At 41.8% G+C, this 21,730-nt stretch overlaps 1 protein-coding gene across 2 annotated transcripts; it reads left to right on the forward strand.

Moving 5' to 3' along the window:
* Positions 1–21,319, forward strand: RINT1 (RAD50 interactor 1). 2 transcript variants are annotated; one of them, XM_024208502.2, is made up of 14 exons: positions 1–86; positions 4,014–4,209; positions 4,458–4,699; positions 5,489–5,662; positions 5,740–5,889; positions 6,849–7,005; positions 8,954–9,064; positions 10,329–10,554; positions 12,939–13,076; positions 13,934–14,133; positions 15,968–16,182; positions 19,488–19,668; positions 19,763–19,881; positions 21,023–21,319. In XM_024208502.2, the coding sequence occupies exons 2-14, from the start codon at positions 4,033–4,035 to the stop codon at positions 21,237–21,239; spliced, it is 2,307 nt and encodes a 768-aa protein (XP_024064270.2). In that variant the 5' UTR covers positions 1–86; positions 4,014–4,032; the 3' UTR covers positions 21,240–21,319. The 2 variants fall into 2 exon arrangements, with proteins under 2 accessions (XP_024064270.2, XP_029766734.1); XM_029910874.1 differs by lacking the exon at positions 1–86 and adding an exon at positions 2,805–2,890.
* The last annotated feature ends 411 nt before the right edge of the window (positions 21,320–21,730 follow it).

A 21,730-nucleotide genomic window follows, 5' to 3' on the forward strand; every position in this document is an offset into this window, starting at 1 on the left:
TGGCAGGTGGCAGAGCTGAGGGGGCGGGGCAGAGCCCCAGGCGCTCGGCGGGGGGTGAATAATTCGCGTCCGTTTCTGCCGTAACGGTAAGCGGCCTCGTTCAGCCCAGGCCGGCCGCTGGTGCCCGCTCCCGACGCCGGCGTGTGAGGGGCCTCAGCTCGCGGCAGGCTGAGCGGGGTGCGGGGGGGGCCTACCAAGGAGAGGGACTGGCTGCTAGGTGCCATGGCAACGCTAACAGTGTGTGGGGCCTAGGCGACTGCGGCAGGCAGGCTGAGGAGACCCCGGGACTCCCTCGGGCGCAGGGGTCCAGCCTGCTGCTGGCTGCGGAGATCTGTTCCCCCGTCTGCCCCGCTCTGTGGTGGGGGCTGAGGGGTGAGCAACCGCCTCGCCTGCTGCAGGGGGAGGAGCAGCTCCCCCCAGGTGAGCAGTAGGTGGGGAGATAGTGGTCCCCAGGGATGCTGTGGGCTGTCTTGGGGAGCTAGGGTTGCCAACTGTCTAATTGCACAAACCCAAACATCCTGCCCCTCCCCAAGGCCACATCCCTGCCCTGCCCCTTCGCCGATGCCCTGTCCCCACCCACTCCAGCCTCCCACCCTCTTCCTCACCTTCACTGGGCTGGGGCTGGGGTGTGGAAGGGGGCTGGGGCGGGTTGGGGGGGCAGACTGTGGGAAGGAGTTTGGGTGCAGGAGGGGGCTCAGGGCTGGGGTGCGGGCTGTGAGAGGGAGTTTGGGTGTAAGAGGGTGCTGGGGCAGGGGGTTGCAGTGCGGGAGGGGTACAGGCTCTGCCCGGGCGGCGCTTACCTCTTGGAAGCGGCAGCATGTGCGGCAGTGGCTCCTAGGCTTACGGGTGGCCAGGCGGCTCTGTGGGCTGCTCCTACTTGCAAGCACCGCCCCTGCAGTTCCCATTGGTTGCGGTCCCCCATTCCTGGCAATGGGCGCTGCGGAGTCAGTGCTCGGGGGGTGGGAGAGAGACCCCCCCCGTCCGCACCTCCTCCTAGGAGCCGCTGCCGGACATGTTGCTGTGTCTGGGAGTGGCTTTAGCCCTGCTGCAACGCTGGACTTTAGCTGCCTAAAATCTCCCGAATTGGCTTCAGTAGCCGCCAGGAGATTGAGCCCAATTCTGGGAGACTCCCAGCCAAACAGGGAGGGTTGGCAACCCTACGGGTGGCATGGCACATCCTGATTTTGCTTGAACTTCTCTGTTAGCAATAGGTTGTTATGACTTGCTAAGGGCTTATCTAAGTTATGTTGCTTAAGGGTGTAAAAAAACTGCCTCCCCCTCCGAGCGTAACTTACATTGACTTAAAGCAGTGTCAGCAACGCCCTATGTTGACGGGAGAGTATCTCCCGTAGACATAGCTTCTGCCTCTCATTGAAGTGGAGTAATTAAGTTGACAGCTGATTTAGCACGTCTTCACCACACATGCTAAATCGACTGCAGTGTTGGCCAGTTTAGCGTGGTAGTGAAGACAAGCCCTGAGACTGGCCTATGTTGCTTAGCTCAACATCATACATTGTACACTAGGGCAGTGGTTCTCAACCAGGGGTCTGGAGCCCACTGGGGGCTGCGAGTAGGTTTCAGGGGGTCTGCCAAGCAGAGCTGGCATTAGACCTGCTGGGGCCCAGTGCAGAAAGCCAAAGCCCCACCACTTGGGGTGGAAGCCCAGGGCTCCAAGTCTCGCCACCCGGGGCTGAAGCTTGAGCAACTTAGCTTCGCAAGGCCCCTGTGGCATGGGGTGCTGGGCAGTTGCACTGCTTGTTATCCCTTAATGCTGGCCCTGGCTTTTGTATGCAGAAAAACAGTTGTGGCACAGGTGGCCTGTGGAGTTTTTATAGCATTGGGGGGGGCTCAGAAAGAAAAAGGTTGAGAACCTCTGCACTAGGGGAGTGTAAATACCCTGGGCCTCATAGTCCTGAGTCCAGAAGACAGTGCTTTCTTTGGCCTGGTCCAAGATGGTGACATTTTGTTTTGAGTGAAAGGTGCACTTCTTCGACTTGCTTTTACTATTATGCCCATAGCACAGGGTGGTGGTGGTGTAGTTTTATATGTATTATTTAATGTCTACTAGTCCTAGTCATGGACCTGGCTGCTATTATGCTAGGTGTTACACAAATGCAGAATAAAAAGATAGACCCATGGCTTTTGGGGGAAGGGATTTTAAGTATAAGATAAACAGTAGATGGACAGGGGACTGCAAGGGAACATTGAGACAGTATTGGTCAGCATGATAGGCATTGGTCTCAACAGACCAGCAGCCTAACGGTGGTCAATTTTTTGTAGTCCTCATAGCAGGTGAGAATTTGAAGGAGAATAAATAGTTTTGCAGATGTTTGTCTATGTACAATAAAATATTTTTAAAAAATACAATTTCTCCTTGGAGGCCCACCACATATGACAGATGTTAGTCACGACAGACATTAGTCATGGTGCTCAGTGCACTTCTGAAAGATGCTCAGATAGTTTGGTGATAAGGGCCATATGAGAGCATGAATAGAATATTTACTGTAACTCAGTTTCTTAAGCCAGTAGTTTATTAATAATCCTTCCCTAAGGAAAAAATCCTCTCTCTTCGAGAGTCTTTATGTGTAACATAGAACCCCTTTCATTTTTGATGTGGGCAACAAGCAATGAAGGTGCAAATCTCTTAGTAAATTACTAATAGATTCATAGAAATGGGATACTACCTTGAAATGTAGTTCATTGGAAAAAAATGTAAGGAATGTCAGTTCCTACACCTTCCCTTGATTTACCTGCCAATTTTTATGGTGTTACAAGTACATTTTCCTACTTTTAAAAGATTTTTCTCTTTTGCCTGTTGCTGTGTGCGGGACCCACACATAAAAGGAAACAAGAAATAATTGAATACACAGAACACTGTCAACTACACAAGGTAAACTGGAACGAGATATTTCGTTAATCTCTTTCATGTGTTTGTTATTAAAAGAGTAAAAATTTTCAAACGGAAATAATTTCTTAAATTGGTAGTGTTCCTTTAACTGCTTGTTCATATAGTTTTAAATCTGCTTTTTGATGTTGGAATGATAACTTGCTTCAGAGTTCAGATAAAGTTTTAAAAGCATATTAATGCATTTAAAACTTATTTTAATTTTTGAAGATGGTTGGATCGGGGAGTTGGATCTTAATCTGATCAAACACTTAACTAATTTGATTTTATTTTCTTCACATATCTATATCCTCCCAGTTCCTGACTTTCCTGGCCACTGACAAAGCTGTAGGCCAGGAGGTGCTGCTTCCAAAGCAAAGATTTAAGATGATCAGCTCATTTCAGCACATTTGATAATTTATGGGAATTTTCTTCTTTTGTATGTCTCTGAAATGCTGTCTGTCAACACATCATTGGGGGGGAGGGATAGCTCAGTGGTTTGAGCATTGGCCTGCTAAACCCAGGGTTGTGAGTTCAATCCTTGAGGGGGCCACTTAGGGATCTGGGGCAAAATTAGTACTTGGTCCTGCTAGTGAAGGTAGGGGGCTGGACTCAATGACCTTTCAAGGTCCCTTCCAGTTCTAGGAGATAGGATATCTCCATCATGTGCTGCTTTGTGTGCAGTTTGCCACTGTATACTTTGCTAGTGATGGCATACCTGCCATTTAAAAGTGCTGGAGCCTTTTTACTACCTGTAGGGCTGAGGCAAGTCCTCTGTACATTTTCAAGTATTTTTATATATACCATCTAGCACAGACATAAAAACATTGAATTAGTTTTAGAAAAATGTATGGTAGTGGAAATGAAAGCTGACTGACTTCTCTGGGTAGCAGACATGTTTCAGTTCTGTTGAGTGATGGGCACGATGTCCCCAGCAGAGTGTATAATAGTGTGTCATACTTTGCATACGTAGGCCCTGGTTCTCCAAAGGCTTATGCATGTGGCTATCTTTATGCATGTGAGTAGTTGAATGGAACATAGTATTTTCAGTTGCCCCATTCCACATGAAGGTCCATGGTAGTTGATAGTGCTGTGTGGGTGGTGGCTAACTACAGACTCTTTAACTCAGTTCTGCAGGTGATGAAAACATGGCAGCCATTAATGTTGGAAGGGAACAAGTCACTAGAGACCCAGATCGCTGTGACATCCCTTACTATGTAGCTGAATTTGTTGAAAGAGAAGTTGGAACTGACCTTAATTGTCTAAGGAAACTTGGCAAACTTATAGAGGAGCTATCAGAAAATAAAAAGCAATTAGAGGAACAGGTAAGCATTCTGTTAGTTATTTCTCAACTCCTTGAAATATTAAAAATATACCACCAATTGCATGCATCTAATTACATCAGCATATTTTGATAACATCCTACACAATGTTGTAAGCTAAGCTGTCATTTTCTGATTTTCTGTTACGCTTTACTATGCACGGAGATCTGTAAAAGATCACATTTGTTTAATCATTGAAAGAGGGGTCTTAGTACTTATATGTCAGATGTATTACTCCTCCCTAAATACAGGTACTTACAGTTTCATCAGAAGTCCCCAAAAGAATTCAGAATGCCTTAAAGAGTGCAGAGGATTCTAAGAAGTCTCTTAGTCAGCTCCTGGAGGAAGAAACTGTTTTATTTGATTCAATTAATAGCCACCTATTGACAGCCCAGCCATGGATGGAGGATCTTGGTGTACTGATTAGTCAAATAGAAGAGGTTGAACGACACCTTGCTTATCTAAAATGGATTTCACAAATAGAAGAGTTAAGGTAAAATAGGCCCACCTGGACTTCTAAGTATCTTTTTCCTGCAGTCTTGTTTAGGGCTTAGGTGGTAATAAACAAATTTGAGACACTTTTGGAGTTATAAATCTATATTTTTAAATGCAAACAGTTATAACCATTGTTAATTCACCTACTGACTAAAAATTCATACCTAATTTTGATCTGCCATTGCTTTCATTTGCAACTAAATTTGGTGATTACTATATTTTGGATATGGGGATAAAAGGGATCGTAGCTTACCATGTAATCTGAAAGATGCACCTCTAATAGCGTTTGTCAGCGTTAGATAGTGAAGATACAGGATTTATATATTTTTTTGACACATAACTGTACAGAGTCTAATAATACTGAAAGAAGGTGTTTGAGCAGAAAAAGATGCATTTGCATTATGTAGGTTGACATCTCTTTATTTTTATCGTTTTGGTGAGAATAAAACATTTATCTAAAAAGTTATTTAAATGAGTTGCACTGCAGATTTGAAAACACTTAGTTTCTCATCAAGAGCTATCCTCTTGTTCTTCAGTAGTGCACCCTCAACATAGGTAGCAAGAGGCATGGACCAGAAATCTAGGTATCTCAGGTAGCAGTGCACAGCACTAACTGCAAGGTCACCTAGCTGCCGACCTGTAAAATATTTTATATTAACCCCCCCTCCCCAATTGCTTTATTCACTTTCATTATACAGTAAGACAGGTAAATAATGAACTATTCTCAGTGTTGCTAAAAATTGCCTCAGTGCATTCCAGTCATGATTTTGCTTTATATATTTTATAGTGATAATATTCAGCAGTATCTCATGACCAACAATGTGCCAGAGGCAGCTACTACTCTGGCATCCATGGCAGAATTGGATATTAAGCTTCAGGAGTCGTCTTGTTCTCATCTTCTTACTTTTGTGAGGTCTACTGTTAAGTTCTGGCATAAAATTCTTAAGGACAAACTGTCAAGGTAGGAAATGCACCATAGTTCTTTCATCTTTGCATTGTATTGTTGATTCATGTTGATGTATATGTTTTCTATTACAGCGATTTTGAGGAAATATTAACTCACCTTCATTGGCCATTTGTTGGGCCACCACAGTCTCAGGTTTTTGGCCTTGCTGCACCGGCTAATGTTCCAGAAATATATAATAATTTGGAGACTCTGTTTTCTCAGCTTCTGAAATTGCAAACATCGTATCCTTTTTGAATTAATGTCTTATATTCACAGGGAATTTCAGTAAGAATAATGAACAAACTTAAGAGATGCACACTCCAAAGAAGAAATGTGTGATAGTCATCCAGTGTACTGATTATTTTAAATCATTGTTAAGCTGGACATTTCTCACTAAGGGTGAAGTAGGTTTGCGGGTTTAGTATTTCTATGTTAATTTTTTTTTTAATAAAACAAGTAAGTGCCCAGTTAACAATACTAGAAATTGTTTGCTAGTAGAAAAAGTGTAGCTTTGGCAGCAGCAATGCTGTGCCAACCACGATTCTAGTGGACTCACATCTGGGGAAGTGAGGAAGATAGTTTAAACTTCATGCTATTCAGTCCTTGGGCCCTCTGGCAAGATTACCCACAAAGGTGAAAATTGTGGTGGTACATTTGCCTGTTCCCTGGAACTGGACTGAGACCACTAATATTTTTCACATAAGCCATTGAGCAGCCCTCAGATGGTAAAAACAGATTTTGATCTCTGCCAGTTTGGGTCACATACAAATCAGAGACTAAGAAGCTCTTGTTTTGCATTACTAATAATCTGAGTTTCTGCTTCTCCATTTCAGTATAGTATGTGTGTCTGTGTGTGTCTCTATGGGAGGATAGGACAACCCACATTTGTCTTGGCAATCCTGACTAGAGGTGATTTTTTTTGTAAACCAAATTGACTGACTGCTGCTATCCCAAATCAGTCGTAATCAGCCTGTTATATTGAACACAAGTTTAATGTTGAAGTATTCTAAATATAGAAATAGTTTTCATTGCAGGTTTTTGATAATTTTATAGTATGTGTAGTGACTGCAGTAAAGAAAGGGGACTATAGAAATGGAATGTAACATTTCTTAGCTGTTTCAAGTTATGATGTTGAGAATTCAGTACTTCTATAACAATGATCTACCAATAAAATATTTTACCTTTGACTCTTAAACCTTAGAGATGAATTACTAACTAAACCAAAACAACTGCCAGAGAAGTATTCTCTGCCTCCATCACCACCTATTATCCTTCCAATGCAAATCATGCTGAACTCTCTTCAGAAAAGATTCAAGTATCATTTTACTGGGAATAGACAAACTAATATTTTAAGCAAGGTATGGGGAAAACATTTCTTGATTTACTTTTAATTGCAGTACTTAACAAAAAAAACCCAACCCTTTTTATATAAAACATACATTGCTGTAGTAAAGTTGTGGCCAAAATATTGCTCTCTGCATGGAGGACCTTGAGCTTGTATGTGTATGGAGGTGAAAAAACACTTGAAGACCCTCCACAAGTCCTACCCCCTGCTTGGCAAAGTGCTGCACTGCAGAGATTCCCTGGCAATGGGATATTCCTCCGTTGCACCTGCCAAATCCCTTTGTTGGGGCGGGGGGCACTGAAGCCGGTCCTATTGCAGCCTTGGGTAGACTCCACAGCCTGAGAAGGATGGAATCATTTCTCTTCGTCCCTATGGAAAATCCCTTTTACCAGTCCTGGCTACTTAAGTTTGTGTGTAAAAGGGAGTGAATTTGGTCATGTGATAGCATTTTTATTATTCCTATATTTACAGGTGTTAGACTTTGCATTAAAATAGGCTCTTGGTTTAAAATCTAACTGACAATGGCTTGGGACTATAATTAGTTTTCGGCTTTAATTTAATTAATTTAATAAAAAAAAAAAAAACTTACATTAAATTGCAGATGTCTAATCCTCCCCTCCCCCCAAATGTGGAAATGTGTGTGCGCGCACATTAAATGCCCTCAAAGTTTGGTGGCGTTCATCGGGGGTTAAAATACAGGTGCATTTTTATAAGAATGTTTCCTTTTTCTTTTTGTTCTAATACAACTGCGTCAGTCTGAAAAGTTGATATTTAGCATGTATATAAACTGCTTGTAGTAACAAAGTTTTAAGCCTAATCTGTGTGGTTGCATGTAACATTTTTGGGTAAACTAAATACATTTCACCTTGGCATTAGTTCCCAAACTATTTCACTGGTGGTCTGTGAAGGGCTAGTTGCATTTTTTAATTACTTCTACAGGGTTTTCATTACTTCTACTGGAAACTAGGAGGAGCCACCGGCATAGCTGTTTCCAGTAGGGGAGGATGCTACATAAAAGGATGATGAGGGCAACTGGCCTCTCAGTCAGCTTCATTCTCAGTGGTGTGTCCTTTCCCTATCAGCCAGAAGAGGCATATGCAGTGGAGAGGGAGAGGAGACAGTGGGTGTGGTGACAGAGCAATATGTGTAGGAAAGAGAATAATAGAGCAAATGGAAGGAGAGATAAATGAAGAACAAAAGTAGGCAGCTTCTTTCCTTTTTTCAAAAAAGAGAGAACACTTATTGCATTAAAGATAGTACAAGTACACAAATGGTTCTCTGATGTTAATTTGCCATGTAAATAATTGCTTAGTTGCCATAGGGATGTTATGTGATCACAAATACAGAGAAGGTCCACGATTTAAAAAAATAATAAAATTATTTTTTTGAGGGCTTTTGACCTACTGGGACAGAAAAAACAATGCTTTAAATTGAAAGCAATATATGTCCTCCATTTTTTCCTCCCTTCCCACCCGAAGCCAAAACCCCTACCCAGGTTTTAAATGTTGCTGCTGTTGTAAAATAAACTGCTCTAAATTGCAAAATCCAATGTAAAGTTGGCATTCGTTAACTCTTCCCCCCTCCCCTCCCAAATGCTTTTTCTGGTCATGCTTTGTAATCTTGCTACACTTATAAATAGTTTATAAAGAGTTAACAGTGTTGAATAGATGTTAGAAGCATGTTACAGGCATGAGTAGAATGTGTTATGGATGGTTATAACAGTTGATTAACCATTTATTGAGACATCTAGTAACTTAACTCTTTATCACACTTTATTTTAAAATGTACCCTTAATATAATCTTTCTGACTTGTCAGTAGTTATGTCCTTTTATGTTTCATATTTGTTTGTAGTGGGTATTGTAGGTGAAATCTATACTCCTGTTCATATATCAGTTGTTTTTTGGTTGGAGTTAACTTTAGTGTTCTGGGTGTTTTTGCTTTTTTCTTTATTTTGTACAAGCCTGAGTGGTACCTAACCCAGGCACTCATGTGGATTGGAAATCACGCAAAATTCCTTGATGATAAAATCCAGCCAATATTGGACAAGGCAGGCTCTTCAGTCAATGCAAGGGTAAGCAAATATGTTACAATAACTCCTCACTTAAACAACGTTAACCGGGTTGACGTTGTTTGTTATGTTGCTGATCTATTAGAGAACATGTTTGTTTAAAGTTGCGCAATATTCCCTTATGTTGTTTGGCAGCCGCCTGCTTTGTCCACTGCTTGCAGGAAGAGCAGCTGTTGGAGGTAGCTGGTGGGAGCTTGGAACCAGTGTGGGCTGGCAGCCCCCCATCAGTTCCCCTAAGTTCCCTGTGCGGCAATTGCAGGGCAGTCCAGGTGTACTTCCTCCCAATGCCATGTGCTGCCCCTGCGCTCTGCCTTGGAGCTGCTCCCAGGAGCCTCCTGCTTGCTGTGCAGGGGTAAGGGGGAAGAGGGGTGCTGATGTCAGGGTGTCCCCCTCCCCCTGCTTCTGTACCCCATCTCCACAGAGCAGGAGGGACATGACAGGATGAGGGAGCATGCTGGCAGCAGCTGCTCTCTCAACTTGCTGATCTACTAAAAAGGCAGTGTACTTAGAGTGGGGTCAGCACACTTAAAGGGGCAATGCACCTGTCTGTCTCTCTCTCTGTGTGACACACACACACACACACACACACACACACACGCCCCCGGCACTTTGGAAAGTGGAGGGAGTGGTGCGCTCCAGTGGGATAGCGTGGGTTCATCATCACGTTCAGTTTCTGCAGGGAATGTTTGCAGCCACTGCCATGCGTCTATCATGTCTCCTCCCTCCATTCGTGCTGCCTTGTATAGTGTGAGGCTACATTAACAACAGTGTGTTAACCCTTGAGGACTCAGCCGAGTGCTAGTTCATCATTTAGCAGCAAGGCATTCCCTGGGAAACATCCCACCCTCTTCCACTCTCTGATTCCACCACCTCAACCAAGCTTCACAATCATAATTGCTGTGTACAATATTAAATTGTTTGTTTAAAACTTATGTCTTTTGTCTGGTGAAAAACATTTCCCTGGAACCTAACCCCTCTTATTAACATTAATTCTTATGGAGAAATTGGATTCGCTTAACATCGTTTTGCTTAAAGTAACATTTTTTTAGGAACATAACTACAACGCTAAGCGAGGAGTTACTGTATGTGCAATTATATATACAGCCAAATTCTAGCTGTGCTGTAAGTAAGCACAACTTCATTAACCTTACTGAATTTGTGATGGGGCTGAAGTTAGTTCAGAAAGAGTTTTAAAAATGCATAAATATTAACAAATTTAACTTGCAGTTTCTATCTACTTTGGTGACTTCTGTTTTTTTTCTTGAAGCTTGAATTTTCCCGTGCTCTAGTAATGCTGATTTTGGAGAAGTTGGCTGCTGATATCCCTTGCCTATTGTATGACGATAATCTCTTTTGTCATCTCGTGGATGAGGTGCTTCTATTTGAAAGAGAGCTATACGCTACTCATGGATATCTCAGCAGCTTTCCCAGTTGCATGCATATTCTGTCAGAAGAAACCTGTTTTCAAAGGTGGCTAACTGTGGAAAGAAAATGTAAGATTTAATATGATTGGTTTTGTTTAGGCCTTCATATATTTTTCTTTAATCGTGTAATACTTACTCTACAAATAGTTCCATTAAGTTAGGATGTCACATGAATAAGGGATATTAGATCAGGCCCCTGATTTTTATACAAGACTGTCCTGTTTAGTTTTAAGACAACACTTGCTAATGCTACCATAATTGGTATGCTTGCTGCCCCTGGATTGTGGGGATTTATTCCTCAGATAACATGTCCATATTCTGTATATGTGCCTGGGTGACGGTGGGTTTTTAAATTGATGGGATAAGTTAGGAAAGAAAAATATAGTAGAAAGAAAAAGAGGTTACTAATTTTTATGGAGAAGAGTAACAGGGAAAATAGAGACAGAAGTACAGGGGAGCAAGTAAAGGACACTATAGGGAGAAAGAGACACACCAAGATCTATTATAGGGGAAAAGAGAGTGGAGTGAGTGAAAGAAGCTATAAGAAAAGCAAGAGAGATGCAGGCTTGAATGCAGAAAAGGAGCTGGGTCCCCGGGAAAATCACTACAATACACACAGCCTGAGTTGGCACATATATAGTGAATAGGGAGAGATAGATGCTGTAGTCTGTATGGTAGGCAGGGATTGTCTAAACTAGAAAGGGAGATACTGACCAGAGGTTGTTTGTGCTCAGCCCTGCCCCTTTTGCAGAGATAGGAGCCTAAGTTTGGGCTACAGGGAGTCTTCTGTTTCTACTTGCGATTCACAACCAGGAAATCTCTTTGGAGTTTCGTATCTTAGGCTGTTTTAGCAAGAAACTAGGAAGGGAGGACCACCTCCCTTATAACTTTTAGCCCAGTGATAAGGGTACTCACCTGGGATGTGGTAGACTCCTGGTTCAAGCCCTCCTTATGGGCTCTGGGATATTCTAATGTTGGGAGTCTCTCTCAATTTCCTGATGAAGCTGTTGCACTGTGGCTAAATATTTAGAGAGTCATGGCAAGGGGGAGTAGATCCTGGATCTCCCACATCCTCAGTGGATGTGCTAACCACGAGTCTATAGAGTCACTCATGCTTACACAGATGTGCGTGCGTGCATGCATGCATGCATGCTCTCCCCCTGCTCCAATGACTCTTTAAATATTCCACAGTGCAACAGCTTCAGTAGGAGAGAGTGACGAATTCCCCAAATCAGAATATCTTATAACCCAATGGTTAGAGCCCTCACCTGAGAATTGGCAGATTCCAGTTCAGATCTGTTCTTCCCTGCAGCTGGAGGGGGGACTTGTACTCGTCTGGGAGACCCCCAGTTCCCTAACCAGTGGGCTAAAAGCTATTTTGGAGGCCTGTCTCGTCTCCCTTTCCCCCCATTCTCTTGTGTAAACTTTTGAGGTCCCAATCCAATAAGTATGCTCAGAAGTTGCCTACCAGATTGGGCCACTCAGGCAAGTTAGACAGGAGAACACCTCTTTTCCCCTGGTTTATGAATTGCTCTAAGGCTAATGTGGGAGATTAGCAGCAGCACACATGCACAGAAGCAGAACTTTTACTGAAAAAACATAGGCGCCCAGTGAGTTTGGGTGCTTACAGAGTTTCAATGGGAGTCTTGTGGATCCCATTGGTCCCAAAACTGGGACTTAGGCACCTAACTCCTTTTGTGCATTCAGGCCGTAGTAAATAAAGCTGATTGAATAGTGTTCAGTGAATATATTATTTGACTTCAAGAGTATTAGTCAAATATCTGTTGTTGCAAAAGAATATTTGTACAACTTTAGCTGTATAAAGGGCTATTATATTATTTGACAGACAGGTGAAATTCATTGGCAGATATATTTGTGTAGTAGGCTACATTTAAAAAGATAATTGAGTGAAAATGTTAAGTGCAGTACCTAAAGGTTTTTTCCATTTAATTGCAGAGGTTTGGCTTTGGAGTACATGACAGCACAATGCTTTTCAGCTTGTTTTGTAGATTTAATCCTCAGGATAGTAGATGTTGGTAAATTTTCAAGCAGTGATGATGATAATAGTGTCTAAGTGTTGTATTGTAAAGAATAAGAACAGCTGAAATAGGCCATGAATTTTCTGACCCTCTTTTGGGTAAAGGAAAAATACAGCTGTACAGGGTTGATGAGTACTTTAAAAATTATGATTAGTGATGATTTTCAATAAGCTAATTTTATATTGCTCTAACATACTTCATCTTAACTGAAGCAATTGATGTTTTAATTTGCAAATTTAAGAACTGTATTTTAGTCAGTGTTACTTTTTATTAAATCTTATATTTTAGGATTCTTAAGTTTATTTAAAAATGATAGTTTATTAGAATAAATTTTAAATATGTAAACCCCAAAGCAAGTTTAAGTAAGAAATATATGAATATTTAAATTATTAAACATTTTTGTGTGCCTGTCAGTTGCTCTTCAAAAGATGGACTCTATACTTTCATCTGAAGCTGCCTGGGTATCGCAATATAAAGATATCACTGATGTAGATGAAATGAAAGTCCCAGACTGTGCTGAAACTTTTACGACTCTGTTACAGGTTATCACAGGTAATGATAAAATTTGAAACACTTCTTAAGGTGAATTCTCCTGAATACTTCAAGAACTATAATTCAATAAGAAAATATACATTAAAGTCAGTGGTTATGGAGTCCTCAAAGGAGTAAGAAGTAGAAATGTTGTTTGGTTTGCATTTTAACAAATAAATGGAATTCTTGTTGCCTTTTCCTTTGAACTTTAATGAATAATTCTAGAGATAATGATCAAACTTTTATATTTGTACTAATTTCTACAGTGATACACCTGATGATTACCATTAGAAATTTGTTTAAATTTGTAAGAAGATAAATTGAATTCATATTTGTTATTTATGTGTAAAAATTAAATAAAACAAGTCCTGTTATCTCTCTTGAGGGATTCAGCCCAGGGAATGGCTGAGTGACCAACAATGAATTCCTGAAAACGTAGATACTAACTAACTTTAGCCTTTCTACACTGTGAGTAAGAGCAGATGAACATCAAGGTGATTTTTATTTGAGTACTAAATGTGTATCTGTCACATCTTGTGGGAAGATTTGAGGTCCACCTAGTGTTAACAGACTGTTTTTCAAGTTTGCTTTCAGTAAAAAAAAAAATAAATAAATTAAATGCTATAGTGAAATCAGTAAAACAACCATTTATTTAGGCCCCAGTCCTGCAGAGATTTACATATGTGCTTAACTTTATGCACTGTAAGTAGTCCCATTGACTTCAATGGGACTACTTTTAGGGTGTAAAATTAGGCATGCATGTAAGTCTTTGCAGGAGTGTGGCCTTAGTTGTGAGGCAAGCAAAATACTTACTTTTAAAAAAAAGTTGCTGTTTTTATTTACTCTGGAAAATAAAATTTTTACAATTGTCTCTCCAGACAGGTATAAGAATCTTCCTACAGCATCTAGAAAACTACAGTTCTTGGAGTTACAAAAAGACTTAGTTGATGACTTCAGAATCCGGTTAACTCAAGTTATGAAGGAAGAGACTAGAGCTTCTTTAGCCTTCCGTTATTGTGCCATTCTTAATGCTGTTAACTATATAGCAACAGTATTAGCAGACTGGGCTGACAATGTTGTGAGTAATTATTGTTTTACATAAAGAAATAAACTAGCTTTGTCTTGTGGTGCTCAACTAAAACCACTTCATTCATCTCAATATCTTAAAATGCAGAATTAATGATGAATCCTGAAAAACAGAACCAGATGTAAATTCTAATTCAGTGAAAGATGCTTAATTTAAGGATAAATTACTACTTATAATTTAAACAGTGCTTAAATAATGCCATTTTTGTGCACTGTATCAAAACACCTAAAGCAGACTAGTTTCCTGTAAACTGGCACTGCACCAGGGCCATTCTGCAGCATCTTGTTACATGGGATACCACCTAGGGATCCTATTCTGTTAACCCTTACATGAGTAGTCTGGTAGAAGTCAATGAGACTGCTCATGTGTAAGATTTGTAGGAGTGGTCACTTTCCCAGGAAACAGGGTGAATCTAGTAGGGGAAGGATTATTTCACCCTTTATGTTTAGAGCTATACTTCACTCTTACAGCCAACAGTCGTCCTCCTCCTCCTCCTACTTGTAGCCTACCACCTGCAGAATGCTCCGTTACCTGTAAAAAGAAAGCACCATTGTGTCACACTAACCTTAGCTAATTTTCTTGCCTCAGTCAGCCCAGGAAGCAAGAATCCCAGACTATGCTATACTCAGCATACTAAAATGTATCTAAAACCTATAGTCAATATGCTAAATCTCCAGGTCAACCTATCTTTCTGGTTAATGATCCATTGCTTCTAAATATATGAGGATTTTAATTTTTAGGATTTTTTTCTGCTGAAGCATATTTGCTTGGTTTTTTTCTTCTTGCTCTTAAGTATCTTTACCTAATGCCATAAGATATTACTTTCAGCACACATCTATGCACCTATAGTTGATAGTGAGTTGCTGATCCTTCATGTAAAATTGAGAAGCCAGACACATCTGACAGCCAGGTCTGTGTGGATTTGGCTAGCCATGAGAGTATGCTTTGTTTTACCTACCTACAAACCCTGATTCTATATTGGGGTCTGCTAGTGGAGACCTGTGCGGATCCCTATTAACCTCAGTGGGGGCTCTCCATGGCCTCGGAGGTTTGCGGTAGTGTGTCCTAATTCAGAATCCAAGCCTGTTTCTGTATCTTTAAGTATGCAACTTAATTAATGAATACCTGTTAAAATAAATGATTAACTAAAAAACTAGAAATGTTGAAATTCAGTGCTTATTATGCTAGATCTAACATGTATGTAGCCACTATCACCATAATATGAACACTTCCATTTAATTTTCTTTCTTTATAAAATTTAATTCAGAAACTTTTTTTTTTTAAGTTAAGGAAACATTTATTAAAATTTAAATGCTATCCAAGTCTTGTAGTTTTTTCTTAGTATGTTAAAAATGGAATGTCTGTCAGACTTTGCAGAAATCAGAGAATTGAGATTTTTGGGTAAAATTTTCAAAGCACCTAAGTCTCATTTTCAAAAGTGACTCAGGTAATTAGAAGCACAAAATTCCATTGAACTTCGGAAAATGGAATTTAGGAGCTTATGTCACTTAGGCCAGAAGAAAATTTGACCCTTCAGCTTGTTTTTTAAATTATTTTTTAGTACTATTGTGAAGTAAGATGGGATACAACAGCTTTCTATTTCCATCACTGGGTTTAAAACACTATACTCATTTGGGGACAATAGAATTACCAGATTTTTTTTTTTTTTAATCGCTTCTCTTTGAAAACAAATTGTTAGTTTATAAAAACCTTAGGGAAACACATTATCAGATGAAGCTATGCATATTAAAGTACAAATAAAAAGTTAACATGGTAGAAACCTTTTTGCTCTAGTATTTATATCCAAATCTGTTTGTTTCTGTAGTTCTTCTTGGAGCTTCAGCAGGCTGCGCTGGAGGTTTGTGCAGACAGTAATGCTCTCAGTAAGCTACAGCTAGGACAGTTAGCTTGTATGGAAAGCTCTGTCTTTGATGACATGATTAACCTCCTAGAACGCCTAAAACATGATATGTTGACCCGCCAAGTAGACCATGTCTTCCGGGAGGTCAAAGATGCTGCAAAACTGTACAAAAAAGAGAGGTGAGTCTTTGTGTTAACGTCTTCTAATAATTTGTTATAAAATGTTAAGACTTGGCAAAAACTATCTAATGTAAAAATCCATTTCTATGAATGAAATGAGATAGATGTAAATTGTTTGGAAAGTGGTGCCTGTGGTATTTCTTCACAATTCTTTAAAAAAAAAAAAAAAATGTTTTTAACTAGATTGGGCTTTTCTAAAGCACAGTCCTGCAAATAGTGGAGGTACACTGCAGCAGGACTCCCAGAAGAAATTCTTCTTCTTCGAGTGATTGCTCATGTGTATTCCACAGTAGGTGTGCGTGCTTGCCACGTGCACCGGTGCCAGAAGTTTTTCCCTTAGCAGTACCCGTAGTGGGGGAGCCCCGCTGCAACCCCTGGAGTGGCGCCTCTATATTGCGCCATAAAGGGGGCTGTGCGCTCCCCACACCCTCAGTTCCTTCTTGCCACCAGTGAAGGTAGTCGGAACTTGTGCTCCAGCATTGCTGTAGCTTCTATCCTTGGTAGTACCTCGACTGTTACTAGTTTCTGCAGTTAGTAGCCTGGCCCGGGGCATGCCATAGCTTCAAGTCGACGCTTCCTGTCCCAGCGCCTGCGGCCCCTGTGGGTCGAGGAAGACTCCGGTGACTCACTCCCAGGCGACCCCGACAACGGAGTGCAGGTCTGTCGCGGGCTACGGGAAGGCCCGGCGGATCGAGTAGAGACGTCGACCGCCGACCTGGCCGGTGAGGGCTGGTGAGCGCCCAACGGCGGCTTCCCTCGGGACCGGGGCCCCAGCTCGGGCGGCCCGCTCGGTACCGGCGTGACAAGGATGTCGCGCGCTGCCTGGGCTGCCTCCGGTGTTGATGGAACCCTCGTCATTAGGGAGGCACGTACAGACGGGGCTGGACTACTCCGCTCCGCTCGAGTCGGAGGCCTGGGTCCCGAGGGGGATCGTGGGCTGCCCAACTCGGGTCCGGCCTCACCCCTGTCCTTGTCTCGGCGCCGCTGGGTCTTGCCTTGCTTCTTGGCAGGGGAGCGGTGCTGACTGGTGGATGGGGCTTCCCTCCGCACCGAGGATGTGGTGCCCGGCGCCGGGGCCAATGCCGACTCCATAAGCAGGGCCCGAAGTCGGATTTCGCATTCGTGCTTAGTCCGGGGCTTGAAGGACTTACAGATTTTACACCGGTCACTTATGTGAGCCTTGCCCAGACAGCGAAGACACTCGGAGTGTGGATCGCTTCTGGGCATGGAATTGCAACAGGAGTCGCACGACTTGAAGCCTGGGGCTCGGGGCATGCTTTCAGATAGTTGAAAGCAGCTATCAGATCCCCCCTCATTCTTCTCTTCTGCAGACTAAACAATCCCAGTCCCCTCTCCTCATAAGTCATGTGCTCCAGTCCCCTTCCTATTTGTTGCCCTCCGCTGGAATGTAATGGGTGGGGTTGACGGTTGGTCACCTAAGGGCAGGGCAGTAGAGTTCAAACCGATGACCAGAGAGGCGAGAACAGGCATTGTGGGATACCTCCCGGAGGCCAATCTCTGTACTGTAATTGCCACCGTGTCTACACTGGCACCGCAGGACTGTAGCCCTGGCGCAGAAAGCTCTACGTCTCTCGTTGGGTTTTTTTTTTTTTTTTAATAGCGTTGCAACTGCACAGTTCTTGCGCACTAAATGGCTTGGCAGTGTGTACACCTCAAAGCTGCTTTAGTGGTCAGAAACTTGCCAGAGTAGATGGGGCCTAAGGTGGAGATGAATTGGGCACGTCCCAGTTTTTCCAATAGTTCATCTGTGCGTAGCATTGGATAGCTCTCTGGGTGAGTTACAGCATTTAGGTTATGGTAGTCCACGCAAAAGCGGATTTCCCCATCTGGTTTGGGAACCAGAACCACTGGAGAGGCCCATGCACTGTCAGAGGGGCAGATTACACCCATCTGTAAACCGTCCTTGATCTTCCTTTCTATCGCGGTTTTTGCTTGAGGACCCATCTGGTAGGGCTGGGCTCTAATTGGGTGAGCATCTGCTGTGTCAATGGAGTGGTACGCCCGTTCTGTCCATCCTGGGATGGCTGAAAACATTGGCACGAAGCTGGTGCACAGCTCCTAGATTTGCTGTCGCTGCTTATGCCCAAGGGTTATGGAAAGGCTCACCTCTTCTACGCCACCGTTCCTTTTCCCTTCATAACAGACTCCTTCAGGCCACTCAGCATTGTCTCTCTCTTGGGCTATAAGCTGGAGAACCTTGATTTCTGGGGAATAAAAGGGCTTTAGAGAGTTAACATGGTATACTTTAAGTTTTAGGGTAGGGTCCAGGAACGCTATGAGGTAATTAACAGCTCCCAGATGCTCTTGGACCATAAATGGCCCCTCCCACGACGCTTCCATCTTATTGGCCTGGAGTGCTTTCAGGACGATGACTTGGTCACCTACACTGAAGGAACACTCTCTGGCATGTTTATCATACCAGGCCTTTTGCTCTTGTTGAGCATCCTGTAGGTTTTCTCAAGCAAGGGCTAGAGAGTCTTTGAGGGTGTTTTTTGCAGGTTGGTTACAAAGTCCAAAATGTTAGTTCCTGGAGAAGATGTAACTCAGCCCTCCCCCATAGCCATAAACGAGTTCAAAGGGTGAAAACCCTAAACTGGGACGTGGTACAGCCCTGTAGGCAAAAAGCAACTGCTGCAACACTAGGTCCCAATCATTGGAGTGCTTATTCATGAATTTACATATCAAAAATGTAACTATGAATACTTGCTTCTGGGTAAAATTGGTAGGCCGCTTTCTAAAATAAATGCTCTTTTCTGATTTGTTTCTACGCATTTGGAGTCGTGTCCCCCCGTCCCCCCCTGATTTCTGGTGTCTTATCTTGCATTCCTTTAATTAAAATATAGCCTTGATATTATTAGAAGGATACTTGCTGTATAGCAGGGGTTCTCAAACTGGAGGTTGGGACTTCTCAGGGTCACTAGGTTATTATATGGGGCGGGGGTGAGCTGTCAGCCTGCACCCCAAACCCTGCTTTGCATCCAGCATTTATAATGGTGTTAAATATATAAAAAAGTGTTTTTAATTTATAAGGGGGGGTCGCACTCAGAGGCTTGCTACGTGAAAGGGGTCACCAGTACAAAAGTTTGAGAACCACTGGTGTAGAGTATTAATCCATAATGCGGACTGATCTTTTCTGGATATTTGAGAAAGTGGAGGGGTAGCCGAAACCTAAGAAAATTAAAAATGGATGAGATGGTGGACTTTTGAAAAAGATGAGCTTCATTGCTACTGCTTTTCTGTGAATAACTTTACTGTAACATCGTGTTGTACATCTGTTTCTTCAGGTGGTTATCTTTGCCATCCCAGGCAGAGCAGGCAGTAATGTCCTTATCCAGTACAGCTTGCCCACTGTTGTTGACATTAAGAGATCGTTTGCTGCAGTTAGAACAGCAGCTCTGTTACTCGCTGTTTAAAATCTTCTGGCAAATGCTTGCAGAGAAAGTGGATATGTTCATCTATCAAGAGGTAAGCATCTGCAGTTGTGATATGTGCTGTGACAATGAAAGTGCAATTGATTTACCTAAATTAACTTATTTCATCTGTTTGCATACATATGTAGGTAATTCTGGCTAATCACTTCAATGAAGGAGGAGCAGCACAACTTCAGTTTGATATGACTAGGAATCTTTTCCCTTTATTTTCCCACTATTGCAAAAGGCCAGAAAATTATTTCAAACAGTAAGTAAGCCAATTTCTAAAATATTAGTATTTCAGTAGCGAGTATCCAACTGATCATACCAAGTTCTTACATTGTGTATAAATCAGCATCTTTCATGGTTGCAGCTTGGATTAATTGGGTGAGAAATCTGTTAAAATTATGGTGTTGAAAGTGGAGAGAATCTGTACCACTACATCAGGTATGATCCTGCAGTTCATACTTAAGCAAAGCTCCCATTGTCTCTGTGGTTCTTACAGGTTAGTAGTGGATTGTTTGTTACACACAGACTTGCACTTTTAGGGAAAATGGGATGGTAAAGCATGTAAACAGCACAAGAAGCCATAGCAGGACAAACCATCAAGAAACAAGGACTAAGGGTGCAGTGCTGTGATTCCTACTAAGGCTAATTGCCCTACAAAGTCAAATAGGATTTCAGCCTGAATAAAGAGTGCAGGAGTGGGTCCAGAAATGTTTAAAGATGAAGGTGACACATTGGTACTACAATAATACTCAAATGGAAGATGCTTTATTTGTTGAGGCTTTTGAAGTACTTCTCCAACATTAAGCTTTACACTCCCTTCATGTGTATTATCCCCATTTATAATGGGAAAGTGTAGGCACAGAAAAATACAGTTACAGGGCATCTTATTGCTTTTTGATTACTTCTGACAAGGAATGTGTTCAAATTTCAGCAGTTGTTACCTATATGTCATACTGTGTTCTTTAAGTATACTGAATGAGAAGGTAGTTCATCTTGCTTTCCTGCTTAACTTTTTACCAGTATTAAAATGTGAAAAAGTATTGGCTTTTATTACTTTACTCCATGGGGAAACTAGAGTTTAAAAAAACAAATGCAAGGACCTGGGTAATTGGAAGCACTATATGTCAGAAATGGTGGTTATACTCACATTTGTCTCACTGAAAACAATGAAGACATTAAGGTAGATGTCTACTATAGATCTTGAAAGCTGTAGCTGCATTATCTTTTCAGTTCAGGTTTTGTCTTTTCAGCTATCCAGAAAGGGGAGGTTATTCTTAGTATTTTATTAATGGGATAAACAAAAAAACCACAGACTGAATATACTGTGTCCTGGCATGAAGTTGAAATGGGCACTCTCTTCATTTCAGGCAGTAAAATGTGTGTATTTTTTCCTCTTATAGCATAAAAGAAGCCTGCATTATCTTGAATCTAAATGTTGGCTCTGCCCTCCTTTTGAAAGATGCACTGCATTCAGCCTCAGAAAATGGAACTATCTTGGATCCAAACCAGCCCTCTGCCACAGCAGTGTTAAATGAACTTGGAGTTTACAAATTAGCTCAACAGGATGTTGAGATTTTACTTAATTTGAGAACAAACTGGCCTAATATAGGAAAATAAGTAAAGATCTTCAAGGAAAATGGTTAGAAGTAAAATATCTGTTCTAGGTTATTTATCTGAATAAAGGTGAAGTCAAGCTATTACATTAGTATACTTTTATTGTATATTCGTTTAAAAAAAAAAAAAAAAAAAACAAACAGACCGACCACTAGTACATCTTCGTAAAATGCTGACTTGATCTAGCCTTATGCCTTAATCTTTTTATAATTCAGATTATATGTTGTACATAGCCATTTTAAAACAGTTGAGATACTGAACTGGTTTCTAAGCTGGTATAGTTTAGTCAAATCTGTTTTAATCACGTTTAACTTTGCCTGTTTTGTAACTACCCCCAGCCTAGAGGCCTGTAGAGCACAGCAGGCTCAGATCTAGAGTGGAGAATGTGTTCCTTGTTGAATAGTATCAGGGGGTAGCCGTGTTAGTCTATATCTATAAAAACAACAAGGAGTCTGGTGGCACCTTAAAGACTAACAGATTTATTTGGGCATAAG

Source organism: Terrapene carolina, unplaced genomic scaffold (assembly GCF_002925995.2).
Source record: "Terrapene carolina triunguis isolate 2854851 unplaced genomic scaffold, T_m_triunguis-2.0 Scaffold68, whole genome shotgun sequence".
Lineage (NCBI taxonomy): Eukaryota > Metazoa > Chordata > Testudines > Emydidae > Terrapene > Terrapene triunguis.